Source organism: Pinus tabuliformis, chromosome 3_1 (assembly GCF_031772625.1).
Source record: "Pinus tabuliformis cultivar Carrire ecotype Pingquan chromosome 3_1, CPIR1, whole genome shotgun sequence".
Lineage (NCBI taxonomy): Eukaryota > Viridiplantae > Streptophyta > Pinopsida > Pinales > Pinaceae > Pinus > Pinus tabuliformis.
In genome coordinates this window covers 829889965-829915383 of record NC_142301.1, presented here as the reverse complement: position 1 = coordinate 829915383, position 25419 = coordinate 829889965, and the positions used below count along the sequence as shown (strand labels likewise).

General features: G+C 39.0%; 1 protein-coding gene across 3 annotated transcripts in view; it reads right to left on the bottom strand.

The window, feature by feature from the left end:
- LOC149190052 (uncharacterized) overlaps positions 1-25419 on the bottom strand; it is a 206981-nt gene that overhangs the window by 104361 nt on the left and 77201 nt on the right. For all 3 annotated transcript variants that reach the window (XM_089412006.1, XM_089412008.1, XM_089412007.1), the window contains exon 6: positions 1168-1296. In XM_089412006.1, the coding sequence (XP_089268132.1) occupies positions 1168-1296 (129 nt within the window). The remainder of the gene's footprint in view (positions 1-1167; positions 1297-25419) is intronic.

The window sequence follows — 25419 nt, the reverse complement described above, 5'->3', positions numbered from 1 at the left end:
TTATTGTCCTACAATGGATATTTTCATATTTTAGATATTCTGAATATTCTGCTGTGTATACTAACTTTGTTCGTGACAAAATGTTTGAAGTTTATAACTCGTTTTTATACCATTTATCATCCCAAAAACTTACGTCTTTACTTGTCCCTATAAAGTTAGCAACAACATTTCCTCAAAAAAATCAAGACATTTAGTTTTGGGGAAAGCACACCACCATTTCCTGCTAATTTCACCACTCGCAGATTCTCCCGCATCTGTATGTATATCTTCTCTCCCATTGTTGCAACTCATGTTCTATGAAGAGCTGTCTTTGAAACACAGTTTTTTTTCCAAAAACATTACACAAGGTCTCATCATGTGCAATTTCAACAGCCTCGACACGGAGGAGGCTTTGCCACTGCTTTTTTCAAAACTTATAATATTTGATCTCTACACGTTTTAAACTTTTCTAATGTTAACATTTTACTTCTGATATATTTTGATAAAGCCTTTGAAATAGATTTATTTGGCTCAATTTAATATTGTCTAGTGTCCTTGCTCTGATGGCAAATTCCAATGCAAACATTCTTCTTCAACATCACCATCTTCGACTTCTCTGAACATGTCTCTGATAACACTGTTGATTTTTAAAAGTGCAAGCTCACTCATAACAAATGCAAGTGGGAAGAGAATATGAACTATATTATATTAATGTCGCAACAGTTGTTCAATACAAGCCTGGCCAAGGAAGAGCTGCCGATACAGAGACTTACATATCAGAATCGTGCAATTACATCATCTCTTGAGTACATTATTATTAGTGCCATAGATCCATTACGGCAGTTTAACTACCAAACATTAACCTTAAGCTTCATAGTCATATAATGGTCACATGTCATTTCACTAACATTAAAGTTTTCACAGTACAAAAGTACATTTAATATCAGTGCTGAAGCTCATTTTTGGCAACTTTAAATTTTAACATTTAGATTACATTAGATTAGGCATTGATTAAGACAATTCAGTTAAGATTAGAATTCTTACTAGCAGCGTTGTAATTAGTTTCCAAGGAGCATCTTAATCATGAAGAGTTGCACATTGAACAGTTTTCACAAAAACAAAAATAGAAATAGAGAAAATTTCTTCTCCAATTGCTTGAGAACACAAATATTATCTGTAAACATTTACCTGTGCATAATCTAAACAACAGTAAGAATGTGTATGGAGTTTCAGCTTTTCTTCACCCTCTTTCCCATTTTGTTGACCATCTGCAGTAGCTGCTATTGCAGCATTGAAAACTTTAGCTCCCTTTGCAGTCTGCAATATAATAGCCATAAGAGTTATTTTCCTGAATTAAAAACTTTACAGTACGTTTATAAATTTCAAAGTCAAAGCACAAATTGTTAAAATACTTATCGGCTTCACAATAGAGCACTTCCTCAGAAGAAATAGAGTGAGCAAAACAGCATTCAAATAATGCGGGAATGAAATTTGGAATTCTTTTCTCAGGGAATGTTAAATGACATTGACAACCAATATCTTTTCCTGATGCAAGTTAAATTAAATAAATATGAAATTTCAGATAACAAAAAGTGCAAGTGGCATCCAACAACAAACCTTGTCAAGCATGACATAAATGAAACCTATGTTGCGCCAAGTTTTGATCATGGGGAGCTGGGTTGATAACTTTTGGGCACAGCAGGAAATTACCCCCAGTTTCCAAGAGCGAAGAGGGTTCTCTCTCTCTCTCTCTCTCTCTCTCTCTCTCTATATATATATTAGTAATTGTCAATTCGTTCTAGCCCAAGTTGTTGTGATGGAGTATTATCCTGTGCCCCAGTTTCTATTCCCATAAGTGACATGTTGAACTCATAATGAGTGTATTGTTGTAACAGTTTTACGCACTGCTGTTGACCTGGCTTTGTGCTCTAAAGAAACTAGGGATTACCCTGGGGACCATACTAGGAATTAGGGTAAGTGCCCCAAGGTTTTGCCCAGGATATATTACCTAGAAAGTAACTAAATCAAGAATATATATATATATATATATACTCAGAATAAGGGTAAGTGCCCCAAGGTTTTACCTAGGATATATTACCTGGTAAATTCATAAAAAAATTACGCACATGCACACACACAAAAGGAAATAAAAATGTAAAATCCTACAAAAAATTGTGAAACAGAAATTAGATAAAAGAAAATTTGTTGAGATTCACAAGAGATAGCAAAACAATATATCAGAACCAACACAAAACCCAAATTCTATAATAAAGAGGAACATAAACCAGCACTTGAGCAGCACAACTCTTGAAGACAAACAGCCAAGATGGATGCATCCTTAAAGAGAGAGTGAACCCAAGAACAAGTGAGCTAGAGAGAGATATAAACACAAGCACAATAGAGTGCAACACTTGACAGGTAATCACATGATGATCAATCACAGATGAGAGTTGTGTATATACAATTTCATGCTGCCCCAAAACACATGAATTACTACATCTTAGACTGCTCAGAATATTGCCTGTTCAGCTAACGCATGTACAGATCTGTTAATGAGTAGAAGATCCACCTTCCTCCCCACAAGAATTTGAAATTTAACTGAAAACACATGCATGGCTCTGGAAAAACGAGTTGTAAGGCATCATGAACTCGCAGCATCTTGCATAAGTCATCCTAAAGATAGCGCTGCTGTTGCTTGTTAAGTTGAATGCTTACTTCACCAGATGTTACTGATTAGTGATGGGCTGCGCCTCTTGCCAAACAAGGAAACCACATCCCGCTATTCATAGCTGAGTGCTGTGTTTGGGTACATGCATATCCCTAGATATCTCCTACACTGCACCTCATTCTGAGTACTAAAACAGCAACAACTCCACACACCTAACTATGCATGTATCTGCTGTTCATTCAGTGCATGATCCACCCTTTGCTGGAAATAACACACCATGCATAGGTCAATTCACCGGAGATGAGATAAAACTATTATAGGCACTGCACCCAACTGTTAGAAATCTGCTACAGGAAGAGCACCGTACTCATCCACCAGTGTATATAAACATATGTTTAAGTATGGGGGATTTACGCAGTGCATTATATTAGATATCATTTTTGGGATTCAACTGCGTTAAGTAAGTCATTCAAACGTATGACCATTTCCATGAGAGGTAGTCGTAACTGACTAATTTCTCATGATTTTTGAATAGTTCACTTAGCACTCATTGCATCGGGTGATGCTCACAGGGGTGAAGAAGTGGGATTGAAACTAGTGAAATGTGGAGAACGAATCACATAGCATCAATCATCACTTCCGGGGCTTGCACCCGGTAACCAGGACTTCCCAGGAGGTCACCCATCCCAGAACTCCTCTGGCTCAAGCGCGCTTAACTGTGGAGTTTTCCCCACAATCAAGCCCACTTAGCTTGCTACCCCATTTGCAAAACCTTAGCAAGTATTGTGCCTCATGAACCATTCAAGTAGAGATCCCTTGACTCTTTTTGAATTTAAGTATGGGGGATTTACGCAGTGCATTATATTAGATATCATTTTTGGGATTCAACTGCGTTAAGTAAGTCATTCAAACGTATGACCATTTCCATGAGAGGTAGTCGTAACTGACTAATTTCTCATGATTTTTGAATAGTTCACTTAGCACTCATTGCATCGGGTGATGCTCACAGGGGTGAAGAAGTGGGATTGAAACTAGTGAAATGTGGAGAACGAATCACATAGCATCAATCATCACTTCCGGGGCTTGCACCCGGTAACCAGGACTTCCCAGGAGGTCACCCATCCCAGAACTCCTCTGGCTCAAGCGCGCTTAACTGTGGAGTTTTCCCCACAATCAAGCCCACTTAGCTTGCTACCCCATTTGCAAAACCTTAGCAAGTATTGTGCCTCATGAACCATTCAAGTAGAGATCCCTTGACTCTTTTTGAATTTAAGTATGGGGGATTTACGCAGTGCATTATATTAGATATCATTTTTGGGATTCAACTGCGTTAAGTAAGTCATTCAAACGTATGACCATTTCCATGAGAGATAGTCGTAACTGACTAATTTCTCATGATTTTTGAATAGTTCACTTAGCACTCATTGCATCGGGTGATGCTCACAGGGGTGAAGAAGTGGGATTGAAACTAGTGAAATGTGGAGAACGAATCACATAGCATCAATCATCACTTCCGGGGCTTGCACCCGGTAACCAGGACTTCCCAGGAGGTCACCCATCCCAGAACTCCTCTGGCTCAAGCGCGCTTAACTGTGGAGTTTTCCCCACAATCAAGCCCACTTAGCTTGCTACCCCATTTGCAATGAGTGCTAAGTGAACTATTCAAAAATCATGAGAAATTAGTCAGTTACGACTACCTCTCATGGAAATGGTCATACGTTTGAATGACTTACTTAACGCAGTTGAATCCCAAAAATGATATCTAATATAATGCACTGCGTAAATCCCCCATACTTAAATTCAAAAAGAGTCAAGGGATCTCTACTTGAATGGTTCATGAGGCACAATACTTGCTAAGGTTTTGCAAATGGGGTAGCAAGCTAAGTGGGCTTGATTGTGGGGAAAACTCCACAGTTAAGCGCGCTTGAGCCAGAGGAGTTCTGGGATGGGTGACCTCCTGGGAAGTCCTGGTTACCGGGTGCAAGCCCCGGAAGTGATGATTGATGCTATGTGATTCGTTCTCCACATTTCACTAGTTTCAATCCCACTTCTTCACCCCTGTGAGCATCACCCGATGCAATGAGTGCTAAGTGAACTATTCAAAAATCATGAGAAATTAGTCAGTTACGACTACCTCTCATGGAAATGGTCATACGTTTGAATGACTTACTTAACGCAGTTGAATCCCAAAAATGATATCTAATATAATGCACTGCGTAAATCCCCCATACTTAAATTCAAAAAGAGTCAAGGGATCTCTACTTGAATGGTTCATGAGGCACAATACTTGCTAAGGTTTTGCAAATGGGGTAGCAAGCTAAGTGGGCTTGATTGTGGGGAAAACTCCACAGTTAAGCGCGCTTGAGCCAGAGGAGTTCTGGGATGGGTGACCTCCTGGGAAGTCCTGGTTACCGGGTGCAAGCCCCGGAAGTGATGATTGATGCTATGTGATTCGTTCTCCACATTTCACTAGTTTCAATCCCACTTCTTCACCCCTGTGAGCATCACCCGATGCAATGAGTGCTAAGTGAACCATTCAAAAATCATGAGAAATTAGTCAGTTACGACTACCTCTCATGGAAATGGTCATACGTTTGAATGACTTACTTAACGCAGTTGAATCCCAAAAATGATATCTAATATAAACATATGTTATTGTAAGTATGCACAGGTCAGCCCCACAAAATGACCAAACAAGTTGGCTCCATAATAATGACAAAAAAGTAAGGTCCACAATACTAAAAAACATGTCTAGGCCCTCATGCCATGGAAATTCAAGACCACCCTTTGAGAAAGATACTTCAAGGTTTGCTTCAGTTGACAGAAATCTGACATAGTACATCTTTTTGTTTGTGAGTCTTCAACCATCTTTCATTTAGGCAATTTTCCTCATTAAATCTAGACTACACATTTTTTTATTTCATCCTTGTAAAAGTCTATGCTGAAGGCTGTCTTCATCACTAAGTTTTACCACCATAGAGATGGAATCCATTTGCAAGCTCTTATTTTCAATAGGTAGTTTGGTATAATCAAGAGCATGTACTTCATTCAGTGCCTTGACAAACCTTTCAATAAGACATCTGATTGCCACTTGTGCTGGAAAGGTCCTTTTGTCTGAAGTTTCTATAAGTGGCTGTGTGCCTGTAAATAGAATGCTGGATGCTCAAGCAGATATAATAGATGATCAACCTGAATTTATGGTGCTCTCCACAACTTGAACTTGTATAAATGCTGGTATGATTTCCTTCAAGAAATGCATCCTCCTACTTCCTTCATGCCTGCATTCAGACTCATGGGTGCATCATGTTGGTTACATGTTGGGATCATTCAAATGGACTATAGGCTCACCTACCACAAGGGGTTCACAACAATATGCCCTTTTGAAATAGGCTCAATGATTGTGGAAGGATGTCAATGGGGTCATCATCCAACAATGAAGGCAGTAGCACCCCATGCCACCCACCAAGCACCAATATTGGGTGATTTAGATATGAGCCACTAAGGGTTCTATTGACTTGAAAGTGAAGCTAGCATATATTGTTGAATGTGGCCTTTGTTAACTTAAAATACAATTACGGTGGTATCTAGCCATATATATGGGAGATATGGCCAACATATGTTGTGCTAAAAATTTTGCCCCATAACGTCATGGCAAAGCACCATAGAAGTTCCAGCACTAATGTTGAATCTGATTTTTTTCATAAACCCATCAGAACCTCAAATCTGTAATCAACAAAATTGCTAGGGCAACATTCAAGAGTGTAGACATTGCAAGTCAAATAGATAGATCATTTCAACATTTTCTAGGGCTATATCTAATACAAATATCAGATCTGAAAAATGCAATTGCTCAGCACCAACACAGCATACAAATTAGAGCATGTTAAATTAGCTCAGCTTCAGCTTAGTTGTGCATTGCATCAGAATAATAAATCAGCAACTGAAACACTCAAACAGATCTATAAAAACAAATGTACAAGTCAAATTTCAGACAGCAAACACTATATTTCTATTACAGATAAAAGATTACATTACAACAAATCGACTTCTGCCGAGTTACAAATGCAAAACTCAAATCAACAAGCTCTCACAACTCCATTATTCACCCAATCAAAACTAGCAAATAGAAAACCCTAGCTATTACAACCTCTTCTACTTAGCATTCTCTTGCTCTGATTAAGAGAACTAATAATATGAGGAAGTGAAGTGCTCTACTTTCCTTTCATAGAGTAAGAGGAGTGAGTTACAAATAAGGTAAGAAACAAGACCCCAACCCTACACTAGGTTAGAGGTCCACAGGCAGAGCTCTCTACATGTGCCAACTACATAGGCACATGCCTGCAAGTGCCAACTCAACCATTCCAAATAGTTTTATACAGCACCACATATTTCTATGCAGCCACAAGTGCCAACTGACCCACTCTACAAAATTTTATGTAAAACTACATATTTGTATGAAACAAGTGTGCCCTCTATGACCTCTTTAACTTGCATCTACATGGAAAAATCCCTAATCCAGGATGCAACCTTGAGGTAAACCTAGGAGAAGCACCACTGTCACCTCAGTACAATTCTACAATCAATTTTAGTCAGCTCTCTCAAGGCCAGGGGGGGTATCCTTAGATGTGAATGATTAAAATAATTAAGTCTATAAATATATATCAATGAGAACCTTAGACTTAGGATGTAAATCTTATTTATAATAAAATTACGCTGCACAGATTTGCACTTCAAAAATATCAGTAATGAATGAAACCCAATTAACAACGTAACTTTGCAAAGTGAAAACAAATTAACATTTAGAAGACATTATGATGTGATATGCTTCATACAAGTAAATTCCAGCATTATGAAACTGAAGCATACATCAACTAGATCCAATTAAATATAAGATATTTCATAAGCACTGGGATCTATAAATCAAATCTGATTTGTGATATTTTTTAAGGAAATTTCGCAATTTATACAAGTGGTGAAAACCACTTGTTAAACATATTTAAACAATATAAAATAAAGGATCAATAAGTAACCGGCAAATCTGATTTGCAATGCAGATGTTTTATCTCCAGACTTACTTAATGTATAAGTAACCCAAGTAAATAATGTAAAAGTGAAAAGAAATTTAGGCCTAACCACATTTTTTATTTTATAAATAAACCTTTAACAAATTTCCAAAATTGTGATTAAAATTTTAAATAAAATCAAGTCTAATGAAAGATTAAGATATGAAAAAGTATTTAGACTTGAATTAAAATCTAATTTATGATATTCAGAATTTTATATCAGATTTCATAAGACAAGTAAAATAGATACTTTTGGGTTTTTAAATGGTAGTTGAAGGGATAGATTAGTGTCAAGTAAACCCTAGGGCTTACAGAGTCAAGCAAACTTTCTAAGAGGACAATTTTCTTATGTAATTTGGGATAGAAAAGATGCATATATGATATAACACACTATAATCACCCCAAGTTTCGGTGACCAAAACCACAGAAAACCCACAGAGTCTTTGCTGCCTTCGGATCTACTCAGATTTTGATGACCAAACAAACCACCAAAAACTCACTCCTTGCTTGCCAAAACCAAATCAGAGATGTCTCCAAATATTATGCTGTAACAGAGTCAATAGAGAAATAAAAAGAGGATTAGCTAGGGTGGGATCATCACCACCAAAACTAATCAAAAGAAGGGGTCTTAAAACGCTGAGAGCCTTAGCTCAAAAACAAAAATATCCAATCCAATAAATGATGAGAAAGTGATTTCTCCTCTCTCTTATTTATAGATTCTTTATGGGGTCTCTTCTCCTTATTTTAATGTGAGGGCTTACAAGTTTAGCCCCTAATTCTAGCTTCCTTCACAAGTTCTGCCCCACTTACCCAAATTAACCCAAAGTTGCCCCAAAACATTGGATTATGGGTTTTTCCCTTCATCATTGACTATAGCCTACGGAGATGGATAGGCTACTTTGTCCTCCCTTCGGCAATTAATCAATAGAAAACATTACAGTTCCCCCTTCCCAACATTGCTTGTCCTCAAGCAATTGCAAGTTCGCGTGCTGCAAAATTTGTCCCCCTGCTTTTGAAAAGGAAGACTGCTCACTTGTCTTGTATCCTTCCTTCTAGTCACTTCCAAACAACCTGCCCCATTTGAAACAAGTGATGCAACAGACCCTTGTTTTTTTTTCAATTTTGTCACCATTGCGAATATTTGCCACGCAGAAACTGCCCATGAATGCCTTGAATTGATCAAGTGACCAACATTGAAGTTTGGGGTGATGCTGATGTTGGAACCTTCATAACCATATTTTTCCCTATGCTTATCAGTACATCCTTCTTCAGGTTTCCTATAGTACATTTTCTCTGGATCTATGTATAAGCACACTTCATCCCTACCCCTATGACAATAAAAAAAATCCTTGACATTCAAATACATTTTATCCTTTTCAGCATCAACTTCATTGCTTAGATGAATCTTTCCTTCAAACTTTGGCACCTTTCTTTCCTCCCAGCCATGAAGTTTTGTTGCTGCCTATCAATAGACCCTTCTTGAAGGATCCCTGTTGTCTCCAGATTCAGATGATCATTCCATTGATCCTGCAATTGTCTTAAACCAAAGTTCAATCATCAATGTACCAATTTCTTTCTTAATGGCCTGAACATTCCTTTCTGTTTGAAAGATCTGCCTTTTCAGGGAATCCAACCATTGATCTAAAGATTTACTACATTCTTGAATTTTATCAATGTGGCCAAACGTCTCTTTCATATCGGGCAGCAACTGTTTTTCTGCCTGTAAAAGCATACTCTCATGCTCAATCCGATTTTGTATCTAGTATATTTCTTATCAATTTCTTTTAGCCTTAATCTCTGTCCAACATTATTCACAAGATAGGCAGGTAAGTTCTCCCTATTTGAAGAAATATTCGGATTAATGAGACCTTGCCGAAGAGATAGGTGGGGCTTCCAATTGACAGCAGAACTCAGTATATCAGATGCTAGCTTCGGCTGGCCCATTAATCTCTCTAACCTGTACTCAAATGCCCCATATACTGACTTCCCTTTTTCCAACCATAAATCTTCAACCTTATAGAAGCCAATATAAATCTTTCCAGAATGGTTAGCGTTGCCCTTGATATCTGGATTCTGGGGTCATTTCAAGTCCATGATGCTTGCTTCCTTCAAGGGCAAGATCCCCCCTTTGATCGTCTTCAAAGAGTTCATTATTGCATTTAGATTTATTAACTTCCATAGCTTCAGTGTAGAAAAGTTTCCTTCTTGTTAGATTTCAGCCTTGTATATATCCCTTTCTGTTCCATAGAGAAATTTTGCAGAGTCACCAACAGAAAATGACATCACTTCTTCCTCTTCTTCTACAACCTGCATACCAACCTCAAGTGCATCTTCACCTGGAAACCTGTACACAAACTCCCTTGCAATGTCATTATTCATTTCACCTTTCCTCACCTTCTGGATTTCCACACCTTTCATCAATGGAGGAAGAAATTTCACTGAAGTAGCAGCATCGCTCTTGGACTATATGGACAGGTTGGATGGATTTTTCTTGTCTTCCAATCCAATCTGTCGAAGAGTACTGCAATATCTAGAGAAGTCTGGTGAACCATTATTTTCACTGTTTCTGTTTTCATCTAAGGATTTGCCTGGAGCCGAGGATGTAAGCACTGTATTCAGTGATTCACTAGATTTTTTATCATTCAAAGGCAGGCCAGAATTTCCGTCATGTTCCTCCTACACAGTTTGCGTTCCAAACAGTGTCCTTCACTTTATCTCATGCTTTCATTTGATTGACCGGGAACAGAACTCGTTGCTGCAGCCATTTCCAAATCGGGCACTCCATCAGAGCTAGGTCTGACATATTCCGAATTTTCCAGTACACCCTTGGCATCTAGATCTGGAACTACTTCCATTCTCCCTGGGTTTTCAGTAATATCACTTATTGGCAAACTTTTAGAATCTATCAATCAACTTGTCTTCATATCCCAGTGTCTAATTTCAGCGCTTTTAGAGTTCTTTTTCTCCAATGTTGCTAAAGCCACATCTGCTTCAAGCCTCATGTTTTCATCTGCAGTGATAGATGCTAGGAGGCTGATGCCAACATTAACATCCTCAATGCCACATCCATTTAAGTTCTCACTAGTCTGCTTAAAAGACTCTTGAACCCTATTATTTATTGGCTGGCCCTCTAGATGGTGATAAATCTTAAATTCAAGAGTACAACACTCAGTGGAACTAAAAGAAAGATGCGATTCTGATGGATGGCATTCCATTTCAGTTCTTTGTTCGGGCAGATCTACATGTTTTTCAGTATTATCGTGTTTCTGATCTGAAGCCTTCACAGACCTATCATTCATTTCCTCCTGTACTTAATGAAACTTCCAACTTTCATCACAAGAATTTCCAATTCCCAAGGCAGATGCCATGTTCATCCCAAAAGACTATTCTTCTTAGGATTGCCGTGCCTTGGAGTTGACAAAGATGTTGTCCTCACTTGAACAGGTTTTGCATCAACAGACAAACTAGATATTCCATATCGAATGGAAGGAGAAGCTCCCCCACTTCGACCAATAGATATCTGAGGCATTGCCCAGAAGAGTACCAAATGGATTTGTTAAAGGTTGTGGTGTAGTAACCATTATAATCTGCTTAGTGGGTTGCCCAAAGGTGCTCTGCCCAAAAGCTGGAGTTGATATGCCACCAAAACCAACAGAAGGAGTTGGTTGCGACTGGCCAAATTACCAAAAGAAGAGACACACCCATTCGTGAAGGCAGAACATCTATATAAAGGCATTTGACCTCCAGAAGAGCACCATTCAATCTCATCACAAGAAGACAAGTTCTGGGCATCCAAGTGAAGGTCAAGAGGAAGAAGGACGAAGATCTCTCTCCCTCTCTCTCTCTCTCAATTTTCACACATGTGACTTCTTCTGGGCAGTTTTCTGGATAGATCGATTTTCTGGGCAGGCAAAATTCTAGGCAACTTTTCAGCAGCATATTCTGGGCAAGACGAAATTTTGGGCAGGCTGAAAATCTGGGCAGATTTGAGAAGGCCGAATTCTTGAAGAGCAGAAGTTTGACTTGATCTGACTTGACTTGAGGTTGGAGACCAGGTTTGACCATAGCTTGTAGTTGTTGATCTCATAGTTTATGCTGCATTAGATGTATCTCTTGTTGAACTCGAGAATTTCTTTAAGGAAAAGGTTGTGGGGTTTTTCCCCCAAGTGGGTTTTCCCAGGGTAAATATTGTGTTCTCTCTTTGCATTGTGATATCAACTGCCCTTTTGGTTTATGGTTGAATTTCTGAAATGTAATTGCTTAATGATAAACTGGAATTGTTAAAAGAAGATCCATATTCAGAAATATTGTGCTTGTATCTATCGCACTTGAAAATTCAACACGTGTCACGTGTCGGATAGTCATATTTTTGTGCCTACGTATTTTGAATCCTTGTGTCAGGTGACTTAGGTTTTAAGAGCATAAGAGAATAATGCACCAATATCATAATACCCCCTGACTCAATTAAACACAAAACAGGGCGTTCATAATAATAAACAAGTAACCGGTTGTTTTAGCAATTCCAACTATACACAATGATTTACAACTTCCAAAATTCACTTTTTAAAATTGTTACAATGCCCAGAATTAAGAACAATAATATTCCTTTCACGGGTATCTACAGGTACTAGTTAACAACTCCCAGCTTACAACTTCCTTCTACTACTGTTTTATGTGCCTGCTTGACTTAGCTTCCTTGTTGCCTGTTTTGATCAGGGCTATTTCACTGTCTACAGCCTTGAATGTGACTGCAAACAGAGCCACCAACTCCCACGAATGAGACTTGCGATCTCTAGTTAGATTCCTGCTGTCAGAGTATCAAATTTGGCCCTTTTATCACAGAAGAAAAGGAACAGAGAATTGTTTCCACAGATCAGATCCCCAAGAGAGATCGCTGCCAAAATTTACTCCTTCATAACCTGGTTCAGATGGGCCACATGCCCTGGGCATCTATTCCAGCAGTTGTTTACCATAGGAATGCATAGATCACCGAAAAGAGGGTTTTGTGCCCTAGTTTGCTTCAGGCCGAATCCCTAAACCTCAAGCGAACCTTCCTCTTGATGGAATTAGGACCTCTCTTATCCTAGAATGGCCTCAATCAAGCCTCAGTGTCCCAGATATGACCCTCACTACCTTGATTCCTCTCAGCCAGGTTCTAGGTGACCAAAACCACAGAAAACCCACAGAGTCTTTGTTGCCTATGGATCTGCTCAGTCAGATTTTGATGACCAAACAAACCACCAAAACTTCACTCCTTGCTTGCCAAAACGAATCAGAAATGTCTCCAAATATTATGTTTTAACAAAGTAAATAGAGAAATATAGAGAGGATTAGCTATGGTGGGGTCATCACCACTGAAACTGTTCAAAAGAAGGGGTCTTAAAACCCTCAGAGCCTCAGCTCAAAAAGAAAAATATCCAATCAAACAATGATGAGAAAGTGATTTCTCCTCTCTCTTATCTATACTATATAGATTCCTTATGGGGTCTCTTCTCCTTATTTTAATGTGAGGGCTTACAAGTTTAACCCCCAATTCTAGCTTCCTTCACAATTTTTGCCCCAGTTACCCCAAATTTATGCAATGTTGCCCCAAAACATTGGATAATGGGTTCCCCCTTTATCATTGACTATAGCCTAAGGGTTGGATAAGCTACTTCATCCTTCCTTGGGCGATTAATCAATAAGGAACATTACAGCTCATCAAATCCTCAATATCCACAATGGAAATATGTCGAGAGGACAAAACTACCCAAGGGTTTGGGGGGGAAGCATTCATCAAATGCAAGCTTTCTCATTTGGAATGGAAAGGTAGCTAATACTTGGTTAAAGCACACTTTATGAATATTCCAATAAAGGTTGTTGAACCTTGTCCTGGAGAACCCAAGAATCCTACTAGACGCCCTACCACATAAGGGGAGTAGCAATGGGCTGAAAAAGCAAGTCAAACTCCTCGCCACTTACTAGAAAAAATGATGAATCCAATGCGAAAGAAATCCCAACAGATGATGAAGATGGTTTTGGTGATCAGCATGTGTAGTCAAAAGCATCAAAAATCAATCCAACTTCAGCACAACAAAAACCTAAAATGGATGGCCATCATTACATGTTTGATGTGAAGGGGGGGTGGGGAGGCGGGGAAGGTGTTGATCATGCAATAGCAAGACTTTTGCTTGCATGTGGCATCCTTTTAATGCAGCTTGCTCAACCTATTTTGAGCAAATGGTCTATGCCATTATGATGGACCTTCAAGGTATAAAGCACCTAGTTATGACAAGCTCCAAACTATGCTGGTGGGCAAGGAGAAAGCACGCATTGAAAGGACGATGTTGCCATCGAATGCATCTTCAATCTAGAAGGATGCTCCATCATGATGGATGGTTGGACAGGTTGTCCGAATCATCTATTGATAAGCATAATCGTCTTTTTCATAATCCACAATTATCAAAAGGTCATTGATTGTTTCAGTTCATAGATTGAACAATTTGTTCTTGAAAGACCAATTATATTTGATACCATTGAAGAGGTCATGCCATCCAATGTCACCCAGATTGTCACTGAAGCAGCCCTCGTTTAAAGATCAGCAGTAGTACGGATTAGTGATAAGCGTCCACTATCTCTATTCTAAATTGAAAAATTGCATTTTTATATTAATTTCAATTCTGATTATTACCCCGATAGGGGTGGAAAGACACCAAGGAAGTGGGATCGGGGAGGGAAGGGGGGGCACCCACTGCCCTACTGACCTCCCGTACATTTAAGGAGGGGGTGGCATGGAAGGCTGCCCCCATGAACTCGCGCAAGTGCATTCATTTGGTTGACAGTTTAATGGAGGACATTCTAGAGACTTGCATTCGGGAGGGAGTATCGTCTGGTTTGCAAGCGCACTCGAAGTTCAATGGGTATATTTCCATTGCTGGCAGCCTGCAACAGCCAGGTTTTGGTGGATAGTTGGGAAATTCATTGTATGGATTAGCTTGGGTCTGAGGCAGGAAGTAAGCTGCCATCCTTTCTGGCTGTCTTTCCAACACTATTGCTGGCTATGCTCTGTCCTGCATCGTTGTGGTGGAGTCCATACTTTCGCTGGGAGAAAAGAGCGATGTTGGTCCTAGACTCCTTGTTCTGGGTTTTCAACGCACCTGTCAGGCCACAAGACAGCTTTGGTAATTCTCTCCTGTTACAGAGGTCTGAACTCAATTTGACTCCTCTTACAGCTAACTGTTATTTCCACTCTTCTGCTTGACACATTGCTGTGAGTTATTTCCATTCTCTGCTTGACTCTATTGCTGGATGCATTTCCACTCCCTCCTGGTACCAAAGCAGAAGATCCAGCTCCAAGGTCTTCTTCAGATTGATCTGAAAGTTATGATGTGGTTCATATTAGTCCATTTTGCCCAGTGTTTATTTTTGTTTTGTTGCTGTTATTGGTCTGTTTAATATTACTTATCTTTTACCGGCCTTTATCTCTGGTTTCCTGTATGGCAGAGTAAGGTCAGCACTGTTATGGCTGTCAAACTTGTGCTTATCCATGTAATGTGATTTTGAAGGCAATATAATCAATTTACCAAGAAAAAAAATGAATTTTTTCATCAATGATAATATGATATATCACAATTCTGTTTTTTTATTCATAAGTCTGTTTTCTTTTTTTCATTTGTGAATTCTTGATGTACCCCAGGGATATTATTTGGACACCATGAGCAGTGCATTCTTTGAATAATGCATTAAAAGTCATAGGGAAACTTGAGTGGATTTGGGTGCTAAGTGAAAATGGCCACAAATTTCAGATGTTTATATCAATGTTTTACAACTCGGACTCGGACTCGGCCGAGGATCGACTCCGACTCGGTAATGACTCGGCCGGCTCGATTTCAATGACTCGGTCGTTGTAAAAAATACATTAAATATTTATTTTTTTTATAAAAAAACATAATTTCTCTAAAAAATACATTAAAAAATACATTAATTTCTATAATTTTTATAAAAATACATTAAATAAGCATCATTTCTCTATGTATAACTAAAATCAATAAATTTACTGTTATCTGACTAGTTAGATGACCCTAGAAAGTAGTACAGCAACTTCAGTTGTAAGGAAGGAAGAGAAGTTTCAGTCTCATTAATGCTTGGGCTTCTGCTAACCAGGAAGTCAAATTCCAATCTCCTTTTGTGGAAGCTTTCAAAAACAACTGATCAACCACACTACCATGAAGGAATATTCATCAACTAAATGGTGTCTCTAGTTCATGAAAATTGAATGAAAGGCAGGAATTCTGTTTCAATGAACTTTATAAAGTACACTATCAAGAAACATCCAATCAAATGAATTTGATGGTTCATAATTTTAAAATGCATCCATTCTTTACTTGTATACACTATTTCCCTTGTACCATATGTTAATCTGAAGCATCTCTTAGCATGTTCAAAGAATGAGTGTATTTAACAGACAAGCTGCTTTTGTCTCAGCGAGTCAGCATTTAGGCTATCAATGGATTTGCTGGCATATGTTACCTCCCAGTACTAGCCATAATTATGGGTCAACCTTATGTAATTTAAGGCTCCAGGAACTCATTACTATGACAGAATGTTCATGGGGCCTCCATTCTCAGCATTACCTCTATTTGTGCTCTCTCTGAGTTGCGAGAAATGTATCAAATCTTTAATTTCATCCAATGAAGCTAAGACTTTAAAGTTTAAAGTTTATATATATCTCTGGAAAGGCTTTAAGCAACGACAATAAAGCTATACAACCTCCATGTTTTTCAAGCACTAAAATGGATTGAGAATAGAGGATGATCCCCACCTCAACTGGCATTTCCTCAGCTAAACACAATACCGTTTATAGTTGACTCGGACTCGGACCCGGCCGGGTTGACCAAGTCAGCTATGACTCGGCCGAGTCATTGGCTGACTCGGCCGAGTCATAGCTGACTCGGCCAGCCGAACCGGGTCATGGGCCGGGTCAAAAAAATTTGCAATGAAACGGATTGAAACGGCCGTTTCCGTTTCGGTTCGGCCGTTTCGTAAAACACTGGTTTATATGCAACCACCACGATTCACAAGTCATTTACCACAAGCATGCCAAAATGGAGCTTCTTAACTCCGTTGCTACCATACTAAAAATTTACTACATCCTAATTAGGCAGCTTACGGAGATGAAGAGGGCTTTAGCAGCCACAGTTATCGGTGATATGTGTGAGCAATCGAATGCAAACTACCTCAAATGCAGATGTGGAGGTGACACGGTTGATTTTGGAAGATTTCTTTTTGGCAGATGAAAAATTTGTTGTGGAATTTGTAGCATATTGAAAAAATCAGCATTGGCTAAAAATCAAACAAGGTCTGGAATGCATCTCCTCCACAACATCAACGAAAAAATCAACACAAATATGCAAACCACAGCAACCACTAAAAATGCAGAATAAATTCATTTTTCAACCTTTTAACATGTAAACCAACAACACCATTAAATTAACACGTTGACACATAAATATGGAAAATGCCAACATATATGATGTAGTAAGATAAGAAAACATAAGATAATTTTATTAATGTCCAACAAATGACCACAATAGTAGGTCAATGGGACTGAAAGATACATCCAGTACAAATACAATGTGGGTGTGCAAACGCAACTCCTAGAAAAAGCCAAAGCTAAAACTAGGATAAAATGAAGTAAAGAAGGATACAGCAATAGCACAGCCTCAAAAACATGTATATAACTGGATCAAAGGCAGTTGGTGATGCAGAAGACTAGGTGAGGAAGCCAAATCAAAAATGATACATCAAAGTTGATATTGGATTCAAAACCTTGATAGCAGTCCAATCAAGACTCAAAAGTGGACAACCAAAATGACATCAAATATCTTTATATATTTCCTCATAATGAATCATCTAAAATGGAAAATCTAACCGCTAGTTATCTACCATCAAATCCCTCTCCTCCTTTTATGAGAAATGGTCATGGCTTGTTTTCCACTAGAAGGTCCTACATCATTTATTTAATATTGATTGGTGGGTGTAGTTGTATCAATCTATGTCGAATTGGCATCAATGTTGCCACATCACCCTTTGTGATGTCAAAATCCTGCTCTGCCCCCCACTCTTGCATCCTCCCCTGCTCCTATGACTCCTCCTAATCCTTTAATCATGGAGGTGCCTCCTCCATAATAGGCATCTCATACTCCACCCTCCACCCAAACAATATGTTAATATTGTCCAAGGAAATGGCATTCATATCACGTATCTTTCGTCATTGCCTCACCCACAATGGGAGATTGTAGTGGACATATACTAAATGATTAAGATGTGGGAAATCCAACCTATAAGAGGATCATAATAAATTTAATAGTTCTTAAGGGTCATAATCATGTCAAAAGGGTCATAAGTTATAATATTGTGATTGCTTAGTTCAAGTTCTAACTTGTGCTTTTTTGAGTGAATTTTTCAAACACACCAATTGCACTCATATCCCAAAATGGTGCAAAAGTTTGGCTGAAGATCTGAATGAAAATTTTGTAAATTTGGTTTCTTTGCACCATAATTTCACCAGAAAACATCTACAACAAATAAGAAAAAGGATTTAAGTTACATTTCATCGCAGTGGAAAATATGAAATAAAGAAAACAAATCAACTTTCAAATAAAACACAATTAAAATTTTAAATTATAGTGGTTTAACTGGCACCAAAAATACTCTTTTCATTGACAGCATCAGCAAAGCCAAATAATCCACTAGCTTCTTGATATATCTCCATCTCGTGATTAATCGTTCAACAAGCATCATCATTAGGTAACATCCCCTGGATACATGTTAGGATCCCGTTCATCACCTCGCCATCTAAATCAAAGTTGCATCAATAAGAATAAGTGGAGTTGAGCAAAAGTGTGGCTGCATGAATGGCCTGATGGAGCTTCCTGATCCAATGACGATCGATCAAATCCTACATCATTGTGTGTTTATCATATCCAAGGGTACTCTTGCCCACATAAAAAGATCATATAGCTTCTTTGACCCTATCCATGGCCTCATGCAAGTATCACATTATGGGATTATCCTCATCAATCAAGTACAAAACCTTTGCCAATGGTTCACTAACCATGCACACTTCTTGCACTCCTTCCTTGAAGGCATTAGTGTATCATAGTTTAGTAATGGCAGTATAATCATATCTTCTACTATATGTGCAATTGTGCAACTCGTCACAAAAAAACATCTGCTTCAACTCAAACTGACATTAGAGCATAGACTGAAGAGGAATGAAGCTACTAGAAACACGTGTGATTGTAGGACACAACAATGCCATTTTTCTTATGAATTTCCTCATCAGGCTAAGAACAAATGCATGGTTATATATGAATTTTGTGATGCTCGTAGCCCAATCAATGACTTCCTTGAGAAAGGATATTTTTCCCACATCCATTGCATCAAGTTGATGCAATGGGAAACAAATGCAATCCAAAAAACCATGAGGTGCTTCTCCATTAGTAACTTGCCAACAACCAAATAATTAGGTGTATTGTTTGTTATGATTTGCACAAAATGTTGCAAACCAATCTCATGAATGAACCCATCCATCAATTCACACAAAAATGTCACATCGTTAACATGCATCAATGGATCAATGAAGTTAATAAACATTGTACCCCTAGGACAATATACCAAGAAATTAAGAAGGGTCTTACCCTTCTTCTTTGTTCAACCATCGAACATCAGCGTGCATCAAGTGGACTCCCATTCTTAACTTTGTCATTCTTTTAGACTAGACAAATTGACCCCTGTAACTCCTCGTAGGTAGGGCACTTCCTTAGACGAACAATAGCAATAGCATCACAAATTAACTTGAAAACTAGATTGCTCTTTGTGATGCTCAAAGGAATGTCACTCCAGAACGGGCACCTCCCCACAATCCTCTCTACTTCTTGCTTATTTTTTAAACCATTGATCAGATAAAAGGTTGTGCCCTATCTTCAGTTTGTGGAACAAAGAAAGGTGAGGTCCTAATGGACGATGAATCCTTGAGTCCCTCACACTGCCCTAAATCCTAAATATGCATCTGGTTCCTATGGATCTAGCCACCCTCTTCCCTCTTTTAATCCTTTTCATAAACGGCATCATGGGCAGACAGCATAATCTCAAGGGTTGATGCACTACAAATCCTATTATCACACCCTGAGATTTTAGCCAAGTAGTACTTCAACTAGCTAACCCACTAGAAAGTTTACAAGACAACCTTTGTCGGTTTGTCCCATCTTTGGGTTCACCATATTGCCAAAATGGATACATAGGCTTCAACATACTGGCAAGGCAATACTAAACTCCCAACTTCAAATCTAAGTCAAAAAAAATGAAAAAAAAAAATAATATTATGGCATTATTCTGTGCATGGTTCATAATTTTAAAATGTTTAGATATTTTTTCATATATATTATAAAATACACACACAAAAAGTACATATTCAACCATAATGATTCAATGCAAAGTGATACGATTAATAGTAGGAACTCAAGTTTCAAGTACATCTTCCATGTTTCATAAAGATATGTCAAAAAGCAAGTAGTCAAACATTCTTTCCCCAATTCTATATTACTTTTTTGGAAATCATATATCTTATATCACACTAAAACACAATAGAATTGTATCAACAGTAATCATAATAGATTCATCTTAACTTCAGATCTACCAAGCACCAAGAGGGATCAAATCTCTCAAGATGCAAACCTCTTTTTGAGTGTAAAACTTGAGGAAAAGTTTGCACCTCAAGAGATTTGATTCCTCTCAATACCTAGTAGATCCATAGTTAATATGGATCTATGTTGGTTCTTAATAATACTATTTATAAAAATATGTAAATTTCACATCTCTATATATAAAAGTATCATTAATTTTAATTTTATTAAAATCCTGATAATACCTATAGTTACATAGCATTTGGCATTTTTCTTTGACATGTTTTATAAGTTTTATAGTTTGAATGTTTAATATATTATGCATAGCATTGATTACATACATACATATATAGCTTAGAAAAAGAGTTTATTGTAAGCTTTAAGCTTTAATATGTTTATTGATTAAATTTAAATATGAAGTTTTGAAATATCATGGTGATGAATATGAATCATCATTATTTTAATGGCGAGGCTATTCTGTGGTTGGGTGGGGCTATTCTATGTTAGCATATTCTGGCGACCGCAGAACGAAAAGGTTTTTCTTCACTGATTTTTTCGGGGTTAGGGTCATTCGTCGGTCTGTCTCGCAATTTTCAGCGTTATCTTAGGGGTTTCTCAACAGTTACCATGGAGGAGGAGTAGGAATTGGTATATTATAGTTTTGACCCTAGTGATTTCTCCCCGCCCTGGGTCGATGTGCCATCTCAGACGGGTATTGTCGAGGCTCGGGTTCCAGCGGGCATTTATTTGGTGGAGGTCTCAAGTTCATCTCAACTTCGAGAGTGTGATGCAATGAAAAACCCTAATGTCCCTACCTCCAAGTGTCCAAATACCTTAGGAGGGATTTTGTAATAGCACCGGGTTAAAAGTTCATGTAATAAAGTTAATAAAATAAAAATAAGACCAAGGTCATGGGACACATATTCCAAGCTAAATATTGAGCAAAACATCCTATTGGGTATTCATTTGGTTTATTATGGCTAAAGAAATTGACAAAGGCAATGGCAAAGGCTTTGAAAGGGCAAAGAGGCATTATTTGGCATTTGTATTTATGAAAATAATGGAAATTCGGAGAAAAGGAAGGTGAAAGGTCACAAGTTGCATGTGAGGAGGAAATTGAAGGAAAATGAAGAAAATAGAGGCCTCAATAATAAAAAGGCTTTTGAGAATCAGTTCATGGCTTTTGTCAATTTTAGCTTGGAGCTCTCTCTCTATTCTCTCTCATACTCCTACACATTTAGAGTATTCTTGGAGCACTTTATCATACATTGGATTTGGAGAAGGAAGACAAAGGAAGGACAAGAAAGCAAACGAAACAAGGATCACGCAAGGAAAAGTTGGATCAAGTGACTATAGCGAGATTGCTTTGCAGGTATCAAGTTGCATGTATTGTTTCCTTGTTGGTTTTGGCATGCATGGTACATGCATGTGTGTATTTGGTTTTCTTGTTGTCATTGGCATGGGTTTTGTCAGGTGTGACAGTGGTTTCAACCTTGCCTTGCCATTTTCGGATTTCCTTGTTGGTTTTGGCATGCATGTGTGTATTTGGTTTTCTTGTTGTCATTGGCATGGGTTTTGTCAGGTGTGACAGTGGTTTCAGCCTTGCCTTGCCATTTTTGGATAGCCATGGTGTGATGGGGTTCTTTCATTTGGTTGAGCTTGTTGATTTTTGGTAGCATCAGACGTGCTCTAAGCCTCAAATTTTGCAAGGAGGCTAAGACACATGCATTCTAGAATACCCATAAATCGTTTTTGAAAATTCCACTCGGGTTAATTATTTTTAATGGATGCCTAAGTCTAAACTTAGGAAATTAAAATAATTAAAGGGTATTAATTAAACTTAGGGTGAAACTTCTAGAAGACGAGGATCAAGCCAAAATGATCTGAGCCATTGATTAGAATCTAATATGGCCCGTTGGTTCTCAACGAGAAGATTATAAGAAGAAGCTTGATGGGCATTTGGAAAAATCAATTTCTCGAGAGAGCAGTGCAGAGCAGCCAGAGAGATCATCGAGGAGATTCTTGCAATGAGGGGCTAGGAGAATTTTCCAAAGAGTTTCCTAGTTCGCGGATACATTGCAGAGAAGGCAGAGCAAGATCCAGAAGAGGCAACGCAGTGCCACGCAGAGGCAGCGCAAAGCTTCCGAGGGAGTCCAATAGTCAGCTGGGAAGTCGAGTTCCAGAGCCAGAAGTCAGGATGTGAGACCAGAGGGCCAAAGGAACGAAGTTCCAGACAACAAAAGATTAGTGGAAGAGGTGACGCAGACCCCAGAGAGGCTGACGCAGAGACTATGCAGAGCCAACATGGGGCCAGCCATCCAAGGCCTGGATCAGTGTCGGTTCATCAGTGATAGTGTGAGCTATTTCTCACTAATTTCTCTACCAGCCAGATTCTCTGTATTGGATAGCCAGCAAGGCAGCCAAAGACTGTATTCAGAAATTATTGCTTAATAATACATATCACAAACGCTCAGCTGTTGCACCAGTTTTCCCACATTGGGTTTTTCCGGGGAGATTGGTCCAAAAATAACGATGTCACTTGTGGTGTGTATTTCTTTCTTGCTCAGATTCTTGATTCCGCATATTATTTGAAGTTGTGAAGGCTGCAGAATGCAGTTGTATTTTCTCCGATATTTATAGTAGAACACAATAAATAACTTGCATGGATTAACAAGTAGGAGAAGTATCAGTTTGTTGCAATAGTGATTTGGGGTTTCTCAAATTTTCACATGGTATTAGAGCAAAGGTGAAGCAAGGGAGTAGATCGAAAGAGCCAACACTTAAGAGAAGGAGGGAGATCAAGTGTTGTGTAGGCAGTAGATCAAATCCCCAGAAGGATGAGCAATCCAAGCCAAGAGGGCAAGATTTTTGTGGAAGATCTCTCTCTAAGTGAGTCGATAGAGAGGTAAGATTTCCAAATCGAGATTTGTCAGTGGCAGAGGGAGCAGCATAGTAGAAGCTTAAGCACAGAGCAATTTCTGGTGAGACGCAGTTTTCTGCAGCAGTTGTTGGGGCAGAAAAAACATCAAAAGAGAGAAGGAGACACTATTTTGAAGGAATTCTTCCTCAAAAGACTTCCAGCGAAGAAGTCTAATTTCTCATTTGCCCAGCAACAGCGCAAAGTAGAGAGAAGGCGGTTCAACATTTTGTTGACAGAGATGGCAGCTAACGGACTGAGAGATCAAGATCAATTGGATGCAACATCGAACTATGTGATATGGAAGGCTAGGATCTCATGCCTTCTGGATGAGCATGATCTCAAGATGTACATCGATAGTGTGGTAGTTGTACCCGGTGATGCAAATCCACTCAAAAAGTACAAGGTCGAGATGGCAAAGGCCAAGGCGTTGATCCTCGATGGAGTGAGGGATCACGTAGTATGTCACATTGATGGCAAGGGGACGCCAAAGAGATGTGGGATGCCTTGGATACGCTATATCAAGGATCTTCCAAGCAATGGAAGATGTACTTGGAGGAGAAGTTGAGATCAGTTAGGATGGAGAAAGGGGAACGTGTTGATCCATTCCTATCAAAGCTTTAAAAAGTCCGAGATCAGTTGGCAGCTGTAGGATCAGCACCTTAGCCTATAGAGATGGTGAGGTTGGCCCTGAATTTAGTTTCAGAAGAATGGCAAGTGTTTGTCCAGAGTATCCTAGGCAGAGAGAAATTTTCGGCTTGGGAAGGAATGTGGGTCGCTATTCAATTGGAAGAGACAAAGCGAGATTTAGTCAAGTGCAAACTTGATGGCAATAGCAACAGTGGGACGAAGCCCAAGGAGGAGGAAGAGAATGTAGCCCTTGCATCTAAGGGGCAGTAGGAGCAACGGAAGAAGAAGAAAGATGTTTCAAAGATCAAATGTTTCTGATGTGGTGAATTTGGTCACTACGCTACGCAGTGTCCTCTCAAGAAGAAGGACAAGGATGAGAAACATGATCTGCAGGCTGCATCCACAAAGATCGAGGAAGAGGAGTTCGCCATGATTGCCCAGATACCTCCAAGGGAGAGGTGGGGTGATCTAGTATTGTAGTTCGAAAGAACTGTAGATGGGCAGGATCCTTGAGGAGTCCACCTCTTGGATCAATACCTTGCTACAAGAGCCCATATCAGAAGTGCGGGATGGACCACATCAGTTGATGCAGAGGAATGTTGGAGTGACATTTGCGATGGCTAGGAGCGCCAGAGTCTGAACAACGCAGCGCTAGTGTTGGCAGCAGTGCAATTGGCACAGAGCAGAGTCAGCAGCAGCACAGTAGCTTCAGTGACAGCGTAGAGACTAGCAGCAGTCAAAACTCCAACAATAGATGCAACGCGTTGAACACCTTTGGTTGAGTATTTTGGATGCTTTTTCTTTGTTGTTGCAGCAGCAGCAACAGTTGGAGAGGGTTGCAGTGCAGATGCAGTGTTGGAAGTGGCAAGGCCAGTAGCATCACAGATGCAGCATTTGCACAGTAGTTGGTGGGCAGTGATGTCAGACATCAACAGCGCAAAGGGGGATGTTATAGAGAAGGCTAATGCTTTAGCAAGTAGCATTACTAGAGCACATTCCTCACTAAGAGGGAGTGTTGATTTTTGGTAGCATCAAATGTGCTCTAAGCCTCAAAATTTGCAAGTAGACTAGGACACATGTATTCCAGAAGACCCAGAAATCGTTTTCGAAAATTCCACCCGAATACAATTTTATTAAAATAATTAATTATTTTTAATGAATGCCTAAGTCTAAACTTAGGAAATTAAAATAATTAAAGGGTATTAATTAAACTAAGGGTGTAACTTTTAGAAGAAGACAAGGATCAAGCCAAAATGATCTGAGCCATTGATTAGAATCTAATTTGGGCCGTTGGTTCTCAATGAGATGATTATAAGAAGAGGCTTGATGGGCATTTGGAAAACACATCGAGTGGATCAAGAGATTGATTTCTCAAGAGAGCAGTGCAGAGCAGTCGGAGAGATCATCGAGGAAATTCTTGCAGTGAGGGGCAGAGATAGTTTTCAGAAGGAAGACATTCCTGATCCAGGGATACATTGTAGAGAAGGCAGAGCAAGA